This window comes from Spermophilus citellus (genome assembly GCF_964194105.1).
Source record: "Spermophilus citellus genome assembly, chromosome: 3".
Classification (NCBI taxonomy): Eukaryota; Metazoa; Chordata; class Mammalia; order Rodentia; family Sciuridae; genus Spermophilus; species Spermophilus citellus.
In genome coordinates this window covers 184,030,574-184,044,067 of record NC_138184.1, presented here as the reverse complement: position 1 = coordinate 184,044,067, position 13,494 = coordinate 184,030,574, and the positions used below count along the sequence as shown (strand labels likewise).

The window sequence follows — 13,494 nt, the reverse complement described above, 5'->3', positions numbered from 1 at the left end:
TCTGGAATTCTCATTACACTGAAAAAGCAAAGCAAAGCAAAAAAAAAAAATGGCAAGAGGAATGAATATGTCTGCATTGCTTTTGAATTTTAGTTCTGCAATTCTGCTCCAGTTGATTTTGTACTCCTAAAGTGATTCTGTTATACATTTTCTTCCCTTCCTTGAAATTCATAATTTCTCATCTCCTTTGCCTTGTATTTTCTTTTCTCTCTTCCAGTTTCTCTCTAAAATGCTCATATTTTTTTCCTTTCCGTGATGAGTCAATACAAGCTATAAACTATAATGCCTTTTATGTTTTATTATTTGTAACTATTTCCACAAACACATACACAGCTCTGACATCCCTGAGGTCATGAATATGAAATGTATTATATTCATGCCCTGAAAAGAAATTCTTCCCACTAAAATTCATATCACACTAGAGACTTTTACTAGCAGCACCACAAATCAGACCCAGAATGGATGAAGTTTTTAAATTGTTTTCTTTCTTAATTCAAAAAAGTAGGGGAACTCTGCAGGTAACTAAGCCCTTTAAGTATATTATTCCATTACATCCTCACACCAATCATATGAGAACATGATATATCTCATCTAACAGATGAAGAAATGACACCTCTGGGGTCATGAAACCTTCAGCCAGAAAGAGCCAAAAAGATTGACACCAAAAAACATTAATCAAATTGAGGAATAATAGCTTTTCTCCAAAATAATGAAATATCAGAATACAGAAGTAGTTCTCTTCTACCTTAAATCTTTTGAGAGCAGGGAAAATACGTGGACTAGCAATTTAAGAATGTGTAATTTTAGTATATATTTGAGACCTACTAACAATTTGAGGGGCTCTTAATCTACTTCATTCCTATTGATCAAAGGAGCAATGATATACTGTTTAAAAATAAGTAATAATTGAGAAGTGCCTGATCACTTAATTTTTTTTGATGTAAGTATATGGTTTCATGGAACAGAGCTCATACTTAATTTCAACGTGATCTGTGCTATTTCAGAACATTACTTCAGCTCTTCTATTTGGTTGGCAGAAGGCCATGCATTGCTCCACTGGATTTATATGATAAGAATAATCTTCTCACTATAATTTCTATAATTGTGTGCCATACGCTGGATTCTCAAGTTACTTGCAAACTATAATTTTGCCAGTAGAAACCAAACCAAAGGAAGTTTTGCCATCTGTTCCAGGCCAGTGGATCGTGCCTTGCCTTAGTTGTTCAGACAACAGGACCTGTGACTGGAGAGAAATAACTTGGCAGCCCCACAACTGCCAACATGATGTCCTAACTAAGCCTCAGCTCCAGCAGTGCCTGGGAGGAAGGAAGGTAGGTGCTGCATCCAGTCCTGTCGGGGAAGCCTTCAATTTTTGCTGCCTGCAGCTCTAAAAACCAGGTGGTTGTATATTCTAGACCAATTTGTTGCCTTCAGTCACAGAGGAAAATTAATTGAATGCAACTTGGCTTTTCAATTATATGTAGATGGTATCATAGAAGAGCTTTAACAATTCTTGCTCAAAATATTCATTTTTATCTCCATCAGTCTACTTGACAGATGGAGGTTATTAAAGTCGTGTCCTGTGCTGACCCAATTCCATGCTGTTCTTGCAGCACAAGTTGTTAGGAGCTTGCCACGTCAACTGACAGTTGGCAGTTCAGAGCAGCTGGCCTTGTCAACCGCAGCTCTCAGGGCACTGCTGCTAAGACAGACATCTGTAGCTCAGCTCAAGAAATCAAATGCATGCAAGACGCACTTCTTGTCCAACTTACCAAGTGCATGGCAAATTGTTTTTACCCTCTAACCTTGATGATCTTCTTTCACATTCCTGGGCAGGTCTCACATGGTCCTCACTAGCCTGATTTTCCCTTTAGTGAGGCTTCTAAGCTGATTTCTTGGACATGCATTGTCTTCTTGCTAGGCATGCTCTGACTAGGTAGAGTCCGGCAGAACTCTCGGACATGCGAAACACGCTCATAGACTGAGATGCTTGCTTAATAACACCAAGTAAGTAATCTTCACCGGATTTTTCAAGTACTTTTTATTAGATGAACATTTCCTTATACACTGGTGTAAGATCTCACACATGGGCATGATTTCAAAATCTGAATTTTACAAAATTATATTTATGCATTAAAAAAAAAAACTGGAGGCAGGGTGTGAAGGTGCACACCTGTAATCCTAGCAAGGAGGGTGGCTGAAGCAGGAGGATCATGAATTCAAAGCCAGCCTCAGCAACTTAATGAGACCCTAAGCAACTTGGTGAAACTGTAGCTTTAAATAAAATATTTAAAAAGGGTTGGAGATATGGGTCTCCAAAAAAAAAAAAAAAAACCCCTGTGGATAGAATATTAGCCAAATTTTCTGCTAGCAACTGGTTTAAGAAGCACGACAGGAAGTGAGGGGCACAACAGGAAGATAGATATCTTCTTCATGATTTCAATAGAAATGCTCCCAGTTTTCACAATTAAGGATATCTCTACTGATAAAGCAGCAATATTAATTTGTACAAAAGGGAAAAAAAGGAAAACAATTACTTAGAAACTTATGTTGCCATCAGTAATATTAACTGAGCATTGATTCTGTGTGGGGAAAGATGTGGCTAACCTTCTTATACCTTAAATCCCAACCGACTGTAAGCTTCATGAGGGCAGGGAATGTATTTGATTCATTGCTATAACCTGATTGCTAAGCACAATTGTTGATACATAATCATCCCTCAATATTTGTAAGGCTGAGGATTTAGATCAGTGCTAGAGCATATGCTTAGCATGTGCAAGGCTCTGTCTGGGTTCAAACTGCAACACCAACAAATAAATAAATATTGGTTGAGTAAATGAATGAATTAAAATCTTTTTTACTCCTAATCATAACTCTGTAACAATAACATATTAATATTATCAGTAGAATAATATTAGTAATAATTTTTCTTCTTAAGAAAATCCAAGTTCTGAGAGATTGGGTAATTCACAGTCACTGCAGAAGCGTGGGAATGGCTGTGACTCAGGCACTTTGAACCCCCAGCTTGGACATCCACCCTTCATAGCTTAGAAGCACAGCACTAGAAGCCATGACAATCACTGTTGCCACACCGACCAGATGTCTCTAAACTCAGAATACCATTCTGACCTCAGAATTTAGAGTATTCAGTAAAATTCCAAGAAGATGTCACAGTTTATTAACCTGAAAATCAGTAGATATTAAGTTTATCGCTAAATTCTGTGGTTTGGGATGGGACACGTATTGTTTCTCAGCTCATTTTCTTCATCTGTAAAATAATAAGTAAACATGAGCTACTTATGTTTAAGCCTCTACTATGGATTAATTTATTTTATAGAAAGCTAAAAGCCTTCTTTCCTGCCTTAGCTGGGAATGCTTTAATAAAATACCATAAACTGGGTAGCTCATATATATGTCCTACAGCTCTGGATATTGAGGAGTCTGAGATCAGGATGCCAGCGTGGTCAGGTGCTGGTGAGAGTCCTCTTCCTGGTTTCTGGTGACTGCCTTCCTGTAGTCTTCATGCAACAAAAAGAGAAAGAGCTTTGGTCTCTTTCTTTTACAACTTCATCATGGAGGCTCATGATCCATCTAAATAAACATAATTACCTCCTGAGCTTTCACCTCTTGATATGGTCATACTGTGAGTTACTAGTTCAACACATGAATTTGGAGGGGACATAAGAATTCAGTCCATATCATTGTCTCTAGTAATTTCTTTTTTATGTATTTTTAATGATATATGACAGCAGAATGCATTATAATTCTTATTACATATATAGAGCACAATTTTTCATATCTCTGGTTGTATACATAGTATATTCACATCAATTTGTGTCTTCACTCATGTACTTTGTATAGTAATGATTCCCTCCCTTTCTCTCCAACCCCTCTGCCCTATCTAGAGTTCATCCATTACTCCCATGCTCCCTCTCCCTATCCCACTATGAATCAGCCTCCTTAATTAAAGAAAACATTCAGCATTTGTTTTGGGGGGGGATTGGCTAACTTTACTTAGCATTATCTTCTCTAACTCCATCCATTTACCCACAAATGCCATGATTTTATACTCTTTTATTGCTGAGTAATATTCCATTATGTATATATGCCACTTTTTTTTATCCATTCATCTACTGAAGGACATCTAGGTTGGTTCCACAGTTTAGCTATTGTGAATTGTGCTGCTATAAACATTGATGTGGCTATGCCCCTGAATTATGCTCTTTTTAAGTCCTTTTGGACTTAGCTGATTTTTAACAACTGTACAAGATAATGGTAAGGGACTGGGGATATAGCTCAGTTGATAGATTTTGCTTGCCTCACACGCAACAAGGTCCTGGGTACAATTCCCAGCACCAATAAACAAACAAACAAACAAATAAATAAATAAATAAATAAATAAATAAATATAATGGTAAGGAGGGTGGATCATTTTTTTTTTCTACTTGTTAGCAAGAAACATTGTGTGTTGCAAAGTCAATAGTCTCCTATGCTCAGATTAGGTGACTCCGGCAGAGACCAACCAGTTTCCTGCTTAACAGAGAGGGCTAATTGTATTACTTCACCTCGTCCAGAGTCTTCCTTGAGACCTATGTGCTCAGACACTCACGTTTTCCAAAACACTGGTACTGGTCCTACGAATCTGATTTGTTTTCCAATATTCTAATTTATTTTATATACAAACAGAGAAGCATTGTCCCCTTTTAACAGAGGAGTGGCATAACCAGGACTAGAAAGATCTTCTCTTAGCAGAAGGGAAACTGCCTAAGAAGGAAATGGATGCTAGGAGACTGAGGCTGTTTATGGAAAAATTCCAACATGCAACAAAGCAAGATATAGAATAATCTAGATATAATAATAATAAAGATATAGAATATAGAATAATTATTCTATAGAATAATCCCATTGATGTAAAACCTAATGCATACAAACATGCTTGCCTCCACAGAGAATTTCTGGAAGTCACAAATTGATAAGAGTGAATGCAATAGGTGGAGAGGAGTGGAGGAGGGGTAGGGTACAAAATGAAATACAGGACCCTGTGTTAAAAAACATTATTAAGAACCCCAATGCAATGGTGGGACAATAAACCAAGCACAGAACTCTTCCAAGCACAAGCCCTGTGAGACTGTCCAGATCACATGCCCAGGAAAGCAGCTTAGGTAATAGAGCATGACTGGGGAGGAGAGCAGAGATATTTTTATGTGTGTTTTCATTTTCACAATATGTGAACATTGTTTTCTTAAACTAAAACTGTATATGTTAGGATTGGAGGTATGGCTCAGGGATAGAGCACTCTCTATTGCTAGCATGAGACTCGGGGTTCAATTCCCAGCATTGCCATCAATCCATAAATCAACCAATAAAAACAGAAATCTATATTTTAAAGGATTGTCTAAATCATAACTAGTGCAGAGCTAGTGGAAATGCAAAGGAGGGAGGTCCTGAGAAAGATATTTCACTTTGAGTCACAGGATTTGGTAATATAGTCAGATGCCTACATTAATAAGGCTCATAAAAGTAGAGATAATTATAAACATTCAAAGCTGCAACTTTGTTATAGCACTTGGTTTAGGTAAGCTCCGTATATTAATTGGAGTAGGTAAGCAAAAGGTTTCCCAGTTTATTTTTTTTACTTTCCATTAGAATAATAAAAATACACTAAGTACTCCTTAATTCTCATGCGTGATTACTAAGACAAATAAGTTCTCATCCTAGCCAGATTTTTAATAATTAACATACTATTCTAAAGACAAATAAATCTTAAGGCATAACAATTATATAAATGTAAGAAAAAGTAATACAAATGTTTTGCTTTTTAAATGTATTGTATGCTGACTTTTTGTATCTTTTCCTACCATGTCAAATATTCAATAAAAGAAACATATTACTTTAGCAAAAATCACTTATATGTACATAAGGACAATGAGGTAGTAATGAGGCAGGAAGAGGTTCAGATAGGCAATCAGAATGGATGATTCTGAGCTATAGTTCTCCATCTCACCAACAAAGTGATTATTTTTATTCACCAAACTCATCAGATTTACTATGTTCCCTATGCCAGATATATTGCTGCTATCAGTTATCCATAATGTTATCACATAGTCGAGTCCCCCCATCACTTGAAGTTAAGTTCTAAGACATGAAACTTTCGTGATGTCACTTTGTTCATTTATCTAATGTTTTTTGAGGTAAGAAGCTATCCCAGGAGTGTACAGCATTTTTCCAGATGCTATTTTTCTAGTGGAAGAAGACAAATGAGAGAAGTAATCATTGCAAAAACAGCATGATGATTGCCACAGTAGGAAGCAGTCCCCAGATACAGACTAGAAGGGTTTGGAGAAGTTGCCGGAAAGAAGATGACTGGGTACTTTGTACTTCGAGGTCATCTATGAATCTGTTATTTTGAAATAGCTTAATTGAACTAGAAAAGTAGTGATCTTCATTTTTCCCAAGAGCATGATGTGAGAATCCCACTCCTCAAGGCTAGTGCTTTTTACTTCCTTTAGTGGGATAAAGGGGAATGATTCAACCAGGTGGGAAAGGCATTGGCAATGGCGCTAAAGTTCTCATTTTTTTTTTTCAGGTCTCCAGTTTACACATCTTGGGTCATATAAAAATAGGGTCATATTAAACACATAATTTCTAAGAGTATAGTAGCTCTACTAACCTGAGGACTTAAAAGTAATACAGAAAGTTAGCAATGATGGTGGAATATGATGGTCATCATTATCCAAAGTACATGTATGAAGACATGAATTGGGGTGGATATACTTTATTTACAACCAGAGATATGAAAAACTGTGCTCTATATGTGTATTATGAATCATAATGCATTCTGCTGTCATTTATTTAAAAAATTTAAAAAAATTAAAAGTAATACAAAAAAATGGAAAACTAAGACATTTAATCATGAGCATCCAGAAATGTCATTCTTGCCATGAATAAGTAGTTCAAACCTATTGTGCTGCAAAAAGAAAAGGAGAAAACAGATCTTTAATGTCAATCCTAAACTTGGCAAGCTTCATTTTGAGGGAACATATTAAACTGAGTTATTTTTCTCCAAAGAATCAAATGTAAAGGCAACAGAATTTGACAGGTCCAGTGAGAACTATTGAAAAGTTAGGCCTTCAAATAGCATTCTGCTTTCTTTAGAATCTCCAAGTAGTCATTTCTCTCTGTCAGGTTTCCTTAAGTTGTTATTATGACCCATTCCATCTTTTTCCTACTGTTTTACATTGATGAATGCCAAGACTATGCTTGAAAATACAAGCCCACCTGCAAGGAAGAAACAAGACACAATCCAGTTGAGATTTGAAAAGGGGGTCAGGTTTCCAGTAACTTTGACCAGGAACCTCACTGCACTTAAAGACCTGTGAGCAGCACTGAACTTTCTGCACCTTAGTCATTTCCTTCATTTCAGAAGTGTTAACAGAAGGAAAGACGGATCAAGCTCTTGAGTGCAAAGACAAAGCCACCTTTCTCCTTGGAGCATTTGTACAATTCATTTCTGTAGCACACTTGAGCATTATGGAGGGCAGGTACATGTGAGACCCCTTTTCAACTCTAGCTTTATCCAAACAGGATGTGACTCACTTATAGTTTTTATAAATATGTTTAAGGTTTGCGATTCTGTGTTGAATCAAAAGCTAGGATTCCAATTATATGTTCACACTTTTCTCTAAATAGATACCCTCTTCTTAAAAGTATGAATGGAACATTGATAAAAATTTGTCAGAGCCCACCTTTACAATCACAGTGTGAAATACGTAGGAAATAGTTTAGAAATATGACAATCAAATTTACTGCTGAAAATCAAGCAACTCTATCATGTAACCCAACTGAATGAAACAAGCCCTTATTTTGTTTGTCAGTGGAAAACAGTTCAGAATTTAAACCAGTAATAAAATATCTGAAAGAAGAGTGCAATTAAGAAAGGGAAATATAAAAGGCAATGTTTACTGAAAGTACTTGAACTCAGCTGTTAAAACAGGAAATGTAACTTAAATTTTTAAGTAATGTTTTCAAGCTAAGTAGTGTCTTAGACCTAAAGGTGTTTAAATTTTGAAGTGTGGCTAATTTATAATAATATATTGTGAGTAATGTGAATTCCATTATGGCTACTTAATTTATTATTTCTGTCGCTTTCAATAATCAGGGCAGGATAAAAGAAGGGAGTGTACCTCACACTCCCCAGGAGAGGATGACTCATACTTGGTGCCCTCCTTCAGCATTCAGTAAATATACCCACAAGCCAGACAAAATGGTGACATACACAGTTCAGTTCCAACAGCTAGAAGAACCATGTTTAACTGGCATTATATAGTTGCTTGATTTTCTCTGTGGTCAAATTTTGTGTTTGAAGGCGATTTGCTTAAATTTCAATCTCACATTTGTTTTTACCCACAAACAGCAATTTGGCTGCCCATCTACAGTCAATTTAATTAAAATGCATGATTGGAATACATTCATTGTAGCCAAATCACATGGCATGGAGAGATGCTTTGTTGAACTGGATTTTTGTCATTACTTAAATATCATTAGTGATCTGATCTGCCAGGGCTTCGTGTTATAGCTGGACAACCCTTGTCTCCTTTAGAAATGGGTGTCTATCTTATGAGAGCAGTTCTTCTCAATCCTGGGGTTCCTCAGCACCGCCATGAAGCTTTCTCAACACAGGTGCTATGCTTGGCCCTGAGATAGATGTGATGATGAACAAGACTTCTTGCTGCACTTTCATCTTCTTTATTTATACCCTGTGAGTGCTCACCAGTCAGCAAGCATTACCTACGCTAGTAGATGATAGCACCTCTTGCTCTCTTGTGGGACTTCCCCTCTTGGATATTTCTCTGGGTTCCTGCTAGCTGGGTGAGCCCTGTGTTGTCAACCTCAATCATTTTATTGGGCCACAGGAATGCTTACATTTCTGTAGATATTAAATGCAACCTATGCTGAAGAAAGAGAAAGAGGAGGGAAATAATTTATAATCCCTGTGATGCATAAAAGGACTTCTATTCTTAAAGAAATGGTTTCCTGACACAAATAATAGTTAGAAATAGTATTTATTGATAAAGACACAACCAAAACTTCGGGAACTTTTGATTTAAACATTCAGTGAGGTTATTTTTACTCCATAAAAAGAAAAAACAAATAATATTCTTACTATTTGTATTTAGTGATCTTTTTTTTTCTGTCTCCATTTGTTTGTGCCCATCAATACCTGCATATGCTAATCTAAGGAAATAAAAATTTCAGAGGAAAGAGGAAAAGACATTTATTAATTGTATGGATAGTCATAAATATTTGTAATAATTTAGGGATTTTGAAATAGAATTTGTCCTCTAAAACAAATAGTCTGCACATTTTCCTTTTAATAAATTTCAAGAAATCTGAATGATCTAAAAGATATAAAAGGCTGAAAATGAATCATGTGACTGAAAAGAACCACTCTTTAATTTATGATATTAATTTTAAATTCTGTGTTGTATGTTTAAAAGGGCTGGCATTTTGATGTCAGCAATCTTTTAGTTAGGAATACCAGTTAACCTCTTAGGAAATCTGCTTCACTGATAGAACAATCAATTTAATATCATAGCTTCATTTATTTTATCTATGCTTTTATTATTTTCAACTTTCATGAATGGAAAGGCAATGAGATTAGATAGCCCTGTAGAAAATGATCTTCCCCTGGGGCTGGGGTGGTGGCTGAGAGGAAAAGTGCTTGCCTAACATGCGTGAGGCACTGACTTGGATCACCAGCACCACATAAAAATTAAATAAAGGTATTGTGTCCACCTACAACTAAAGAATAAATGTTTTTTTAAAAAAAGAAAGAAAATGGTCTTCCCAGAGCTATGTTGACTGAATTAAAAAATGCTATCAAGATATTTGCTGTATAACAGAACTTGTTTTGCAAATGATGGTGGTGAAGTTCCTGGCATCTATGTAGCTCTTATTGGTCGGTGGGGGGGGAGGGGTAGCCCCAGGGACCTCCTCTGAGCATGATGGTTTGCTCAGGTAACAGTTTCTCTTTCAGTCCTCCATCCAGAACCTTGGTTTCTGCAGCAGCCCTCTACAGTAGTAGCAGCTTGGGTCAGTAGTAACAGCTTGGTGATGGAGGGGGAAGACTGTGGTAACTCAGTTATTTCCATCTTCCACATCATTTTCTCTGAATGGACTGAAGAATTCAAAGTGCTTCACCAGGCACTGCAAGGCACCCTCAAAAAATGCTGCTGGCTTCTCCTGTGCCTTAATGCCAGCTCACATCCATTAGGTGCTTATTGTGTGCCAACAACAGGATAAGTATTTAAAGTCTCATGTAAATCTTCTGAGGTGGTGCTGTGTTTTTCTCCATTTTACCCATGAGGGAATTATACCCTGAAGAAGCCATACCATTTGTCTAAGATTTTCTAGGTAATAAAGAATAGTACCTTAGAATTCTGTAACACAGTTGTTTTGTCTGTGACCAGCTCTGGTGGGTCACATCTTCAGAGCTAACCACACAGAAAGACTGGGAATCTACAAGTTTTGTCATTGTTTTTCTCTCAGTAACATGCTACTACTTTGATTTTTCTAAACCTCTGTATCTCTGATAGCCCATAATATAGATATTTAGGAAATGGACCTTGATACCAAAATAAAGAGAAGCCCAAAGAAAAGTCCTTAGCGGTGATTTGATTTAAAGCTAGATCTTGAGGGTGTCCTTTACTAGTGTCATGGTCTGAGTGGCTTTCTTTCTGCCAAACTCATAAGTTGGAAGTTATAACTTCCTAGTACCTCAGAAAGTGTCTATAGAGATAGGGCCTTTAAAGAGGTGAATAAGGTAAAATGAGATTATCTGGGTGGAGTCCACCTAATCTAATATGACTAGAGTCTTTTTTTTTTTTTAAAGAGAGAGTGAGAGAGGAGGGAGAGAGAGAGGGAGAGAGAGAGAGAGAGAGAGAGAGAGAGAATTTTTTAATATTTATTTTTTAGTTCTCGGCGGACACAACATCTTTGTTGGTATGTGGTGCTGAGGATCGAACCCGGGATGCACGCATGCCAGGCGAGTGCGCTACCGCTTGAGCCACATCCCCAGCCCCATGACTAGAGTCTTTAATAGAAGCAATTAGGACACAGACTCACACAGGGTAAGACCATGCAAGACAGAGAAAAGACAAGCCAGAGAGACCCTTTGAAGGAATCAGCCCTGCCAATCACTTGATCTTAGATTTTTAGCCCCCAGAATTGTGAGAAATTAAATATCTATTGTTGAAGCACTGAGTCTGTGGTACTGTGTAATGACAGCACTAGTAAACTAGTACAAGTGGATTTGCATAATCTTTAGTATCCAAATTAAGAATATTCATGATGATTCGATATTCCTGTTTAAAAATCAGAAATCTAGTCCAGAAGAACAGTTACAAGTTAAATCTAGTTAAGAAGCAATTCATTTCCCAAATTATTTTATTGTACTGAAATTTTATTGCCCCATATGGAACTTGACTAAGAGGTTTGGTGTGGGCCTTGGCATATTATTCAGTTAATCTTGACCAGGTTTATGGTAAGAGTATTGGCACTGAAAGGCAAATTGGAGAAACTTTCTGGATTTCTTCATACAACTATTTTGACACACTTACCTTGGAAAGAATAAACCTTTTCAGATTCTTACCAAATTCACTTTGGATGAACAAATGCAGAAATTCCTGAGAAATGATGGCAATTCTGGCTGTTAAAATTAGAATAAAATATGTGCATGACCAATGAAAAAAGAAAGAGAAAAAAATCAAGAATAAACTCAGTCTTATCCAAAAATATTCAAATATTGTCCATGGAAAAAAATCCTCTTTTACTTTCAATTCACTGTTTTTAAAGGGCACATATGGTACTATAGAGAAATAGAATGAGAAGGTAACCCTGATCTCAACTATTCTTTGATAAGATATGAGAAAAAAAAGATGCAAATACAAATAGCCATAATTTCATGTAGACATTGATTCAATCTATAATGGAAGTAAAAATTTAATGGAATCACAGAGGCCTGAGAAGGTAATTCAGGCTAAGGGCACTGGGCCTTTTGGTAGAGGTGCTGCTGGTGTTGGGTCTGGAGGTTGACAGGTGGAATTGCAGAGGGAGGAATGTTCGAGGCAGATGGATTAACACAAGGAAAAACAGATGTTGTTGAGTGCAAATCATGTTCAGTGAAAAAGTAGGAGTGTGTCATGCTTACATGAGGGGACACATTGAGAGGAAGAGCTGTTGCCCCTGCACAGAGTCAAAGGACCTGGGTGTGAGTCCTGTGTTCACCATTTACTAGATTTATGACCTCAGTCTTCCTGAGTCTCAAATTCCTCATCTGCGGAAATCTCCAACTAGCAGAGCATGACATGCAATAAAACTTCAGTAACTGTTAGCTGAACTTAAATAGTTCAGACTTGATTCTTTAGGATATGGAAGCCAATATAAATTTTGAACCTGCAAATAAGATAACCAGAAGTAGATATTTAAAAATTTATCTCAGCAATACTGTGTGTTGAATAAATTAGAGGTCAGCCACTGTCCAAAAAGGAAGACTGCTCAGGAGAGTGCTGCAATAGTGTAGCTTAGAGATAGAGAGAGCCCAAAGAAGGCTGGTGGGATGGAAAGGAGGTGATGCATGTGGGAGACTTTCCTGGGGAGCAAACGGCACTGGGCTATACAACCTGGGACATGGCATGATGTGCAGAAAATCAGATTTTAGTCATCTTTTTTTTTCAAGTAATAACATAACCTCTAGAGCTAGCTACCTCTGCAGATTCTCTGTTTTTACATCTACAAAACATATTGAAAAATCCTGAGCACTAAAATATTTCAAGCATCTTTAGAATCAACAAGTCTTGTTAAATGAGTAGATAAAAAAGCAACTAACATATGGGAGATAAAAAAAATTGAAATTAGCATGGAGAGAAAAGTTTTATGCATTATTGAGTCAACAATTAGAGGATGTCATTACTAATAATATAGAAGACAGGAAAAGGAACAAGTTGGGTGAGGATCTGATAAATCTTGTTCCAATAAATGTTATTTTTGAAGGGCTGTCCTTTGATTAGACATGTGATTTTATGAATATTCAAAAATTAGTTATTTTAGACTATCTTATAGCATGTAAACATGCAATTTGGAAACAAATATCTTTTTCTTTATAGATTCTTTTCATTGGTGATTCAACCAACAGAGGGATCATGTACTATCTGATTGAAAGACTAAATGAAACGCTCCAGGAATGGCAGAAGGTGCATGGAACTAAATTGTATCCCAATGTCAATGGTGGGAAGACATTGGTTAGTTACTCCTACTATCCCCAGTTTTGGATAAGTCCTTCACTGAGACCAACATTTGAGAAAGCACTTGAACATCTCCTGCAAAGGTACAATGGAACTATTATGAATGGCACAAGGCCACAATGTCCTGATGTTTTACTAGCAGTCATAATTGCTCACTGTATATCAAATGTGCTGAAAGCCTTAGATACTCAGT

General features: G+C 36.8%; 1 protein-coding gene across 1 annotated transcript in view; it reads left to right on the top strand.

Annotated features, from left to right (window-relative positions):
• Positions 1-13,494, top strand: part of CPED1 (cadherin like and PC-esterase domain containing 1) — a 250,065-nt gene that overhangs the window by 212,461 nt on the left and 24,110 nt on the right. Inside the window, exons 18-19 of the mRNA XM_081282994.1 lie at positions 1,195-1,331; positions 13,164-13,384. Of these exons, the coding sequence (XP_081139120.1) occupies positions 1,195-1,331; positions 13,164-13,384 (358 nt within the window). The remainder of the gene's footprint in view (positions 1-1,194; positions 1,332-13,163; positions 13,385-13,494) is intronic.